This window comes from Penaeus vannamei, chromosome 3 (genome assembly GCF_042767895.1).
Source record: "Penaeus vannamei isolate JL-2024 chromosome 3, ASM4276789v1, whole genome shotgun sequence".
Classification (NCBI taxonomy): Eukaryota; Metazoa; Arthropoda; class Malacostraca; order Decapoda; family Penaeidae; genus Penaeus; species Penaeus vannamei.
In genome coordinates this window covers 34,268,729-34,271,728 of record NC_091551.1, presented here as the reverse complement: position 1 = coordinate 34,271,728, position 3,000 = coordinate 34,268,729, and the positions used below count along the sequence as shown (strand labels likewise).

At 39.1% G+C, this 3,000-nt stretch overlaps 1 protein-coding gene across 3 annotated transcripts in view; it reads left to right on the top strand.

Annotated features, from left to right (window-relative positions):
- Positions 1–2,616: 2,616 nt before the first annotated feature.
- LOC113800080 (uncharacterized) overlaps positions 2,617–3,000 on the top strand; it is an 80,390-nt gene continuing 80,006 nt past the window's right edge. The window contains exon 1 of one of the 3 annotated variants that reach the window (XM_070144297.1): positions 2,617–2,716. In XM_070144297.1, the coding sequence (XP_070000398.1) occupies positions 2,699–2,716 (18 nt within the window). In that variant the 5' untranslated portion in view covers positions 2,617–2,698. The other 2 variants (XM_070144303.1, XM_070144308.1) reach the window with 2 other exon arrangements.

The following is a 3,000-nucleotide window of genomic DNA, read 5'->3' as shown; positions in this document are numbered from 1 at the left end:
TAAAATATGTTATATAGACCTATAAACAGTCGCTGATAATCGTCGCCTGTAAAATCTGTCCAATATGCAAATTGTTCAACGTGTCATCTAAAATTACTTAAATATCTGTTCATTTACTACCGATTTCTATTACCTCCCTCCCACCCTATCATGCTCTAATCGCCCCTGCTCTCAGTTTCCTCCTAGTGACGTCATATGCTTTATCACCCAAAGCTGCGCATCACCCCGAAGTGACGAGACCTGTACTTATAAAGACCTTGGCCGGGGCAGCCATATCTCCAACGGACTTCAGCTTTCGGTAGTAGAGTTAGCTCCAGTCAATGAGTTAACAAGCAATCGTTTGCCTACATGTCTCTTATTGCTACATGTAGTCCTGTCGATATATATAATATTGATGCGAAAGAATTTTTTTACATTAAAATCGACGATATGTCTGGGTTGCACTGGGACTTCGAGGGTCTGCCAGGAGAACCTGTTTCCACAGTACATCTTGCAGCGAGGACAGCGAAATCTCACAGAGCCTTACATACCCTGTTAGTCGAGTATGGGCTTTCAAAGTAGAAAATCAACAAAAGGCATGGCCTCGCGGCAAGAGACATACACTGGAGATGGTATCTGTGCCGATGAACCCAACTCTGCATTGCAGCAAAACCTGGACTTTATCCTGTGCGTCAGAGTCTCCGTTTATTTGATTTCACTATTATTATTATTGATATTATTGTTTATTGTTTCTTTTATCATTGGTTCCGTCGGATCATGAGGTACAGTTGGTAGGATTACATGCCCAACCAACGTATAATTCCGGCAATGCGGACACTTGGCTCGACTCTCTGAGGAGAACTCCGGCCACCAGGGGTCCAAAGGAGCAATGGCTTGGCCAAATCGGGTAAATCTCTCAGGAAGTTGCGATAGGTAGAGCTGCTTAGCGGCTTGGCAAGAAAGTTGTGGTTAGAAACGGAGTTGGGTTGCAGAAGTGCGTGTGTCGACGTTAGCTTCACTATTAGATTGATTACATATCACTGGAAAAGTACAGTATAACTGCTGAATGTTTTTAAAGATCGCCTCGCAAAATTAACCAAATCTTTGCCTATGTTAGTTATGCATGTTTTCTTTTTTTTTTCTATTACTCCTCATCCATGTTATGAGTATGTAGGTAGAGATGAGATAAGAGTAAAGGTCTTATCAAAGGCAATTTAAGGGGATCGTCTACCATTTTGTGGGCCCAAATCTTCCATCTTGCCGATTTTGAGTTACATGCATTTCCAAGGAGTTTCAGGGCCTCCGAATCTCCCCGAAACGTTTTAAAGTCCACCCGCAATTTTGAAGGTAGCAGCCACTCTCGATATATGATTTTTCACCTTTTCTTAGAAAACCGGCAATTGTGACGTAACGATTAGATGCAATACAGAAATCAGATTATTTTCAGAAACTTTATAGAATTTCACTTAATATGAGACCAACCTTCATTTTTCCAGAATAATCTAAATATCTAAATAATCTGGGAAGCGTAAAAAAATGTAGCGAAGAATTTTTGTATATAATGGAGTATCTTATTTTCTCTGTTTGGATCATATTTCGTCAGTTTCATCCTTCAGCAAAATTATTTAAACAGGCAAACTCCTTCCCTCTAAAATTGGGGGTAGTTTTGCCAAATGATTCGAATCACCACGAAAATTTAATGTAATGTAAGTTAGGCAGACACACCTCTGGTAAAACCATCATTAAAACTTGTTCTTAACTTTTTGAGTTGAATAAAAAAATCTGGATCCAGATCATGATCAAGACCACCACCGTTAGGTTAAGACACACCTCTGGTAAAAATCTCATCAAAATCTGTTCTAACTTTTTGAACCCTCACTCTTGCAGGCAGGCAACTGCAAGACGATCGCTATACCACTGAGCTACGCAACCCACTAGAGGATCGCGTAGCTCAGTAGAACAGCTATCGTCTTGCAGTTTCCTGCCTGCAAGAGTGAGGGTTCAAGTTCCTACTGGAGAAGTTATTTATTCATCATATCAATGCGGTAGTGCATTATTCCAATTTTCATAACTTTTTTTTTCCTGCTAACCACAAAAAAAAAAAAAAAAAAAAAATCAACAAACGGAGGTAATAATATATATAAACATATGGTCATGGGATACATGGAAAGGATCTGTATATATTTAAATATCATACATAGTTTTATACCACCCAGTATTAGTATAGCTTCATTTCAAGGGAGTGCTAGTGTGAAAAGTGAGTATTTCGTCCCGTAGAGTTACATGGTCTCAGACCCTCGCCTCAAGAACACGTGCGCACTGCCCCTTCTCTCGTTTCCCGGCCTGCGAGTGTGATATTCGCTGGCATGGAGATCGATGATATTTCATACCAGTATATGTTGTAAGACCCCAACAGAGCAATAATAAAGGGAAATAATGGATGGTCACATCATATAGAACTATTTCATATATCATTTGGTATCCACTGTATATATATATATATATATATATATATATATATATATATATATATATATATATATATATATATATATATGTGTGTGTGTGTGTGTGTGTGTGTGTGTGTGTGTGTGTGTGTGTGTGTGTGTGTGTGTGTGTGTGTGTGTGTGTGTGTGTGTCGTTGTCAGGGCTCTATCCAGCCGGAACATACGACTAGGGAAATTTCAGTCGGGAAAAATTCCTGTAACACCGGCCCTCTATGCACCGTTGGGGCTTGGTAAGCATATGGAAGCATTTTGAAAGCAAAAGCGAACATTAAATAATTGATTGAAATATCTGTTTCAGGATCCAAGATCACATAGAACTGCGAGTAGGCCTATCAAGGAGGCTTTTAGATTCCTTGGGCCTAAAAGCTCTTTACATCCCGATATTTACACATTGTCTCCGGAACAGAAAGATTGTTTTATTATTTTGAGGACAAACTGGAAACAGAAGATAAAAGGTATTAGTATGATGATTTTTTATATGTTTAAGATATGGCAATGAATTTGCTGCCGATAC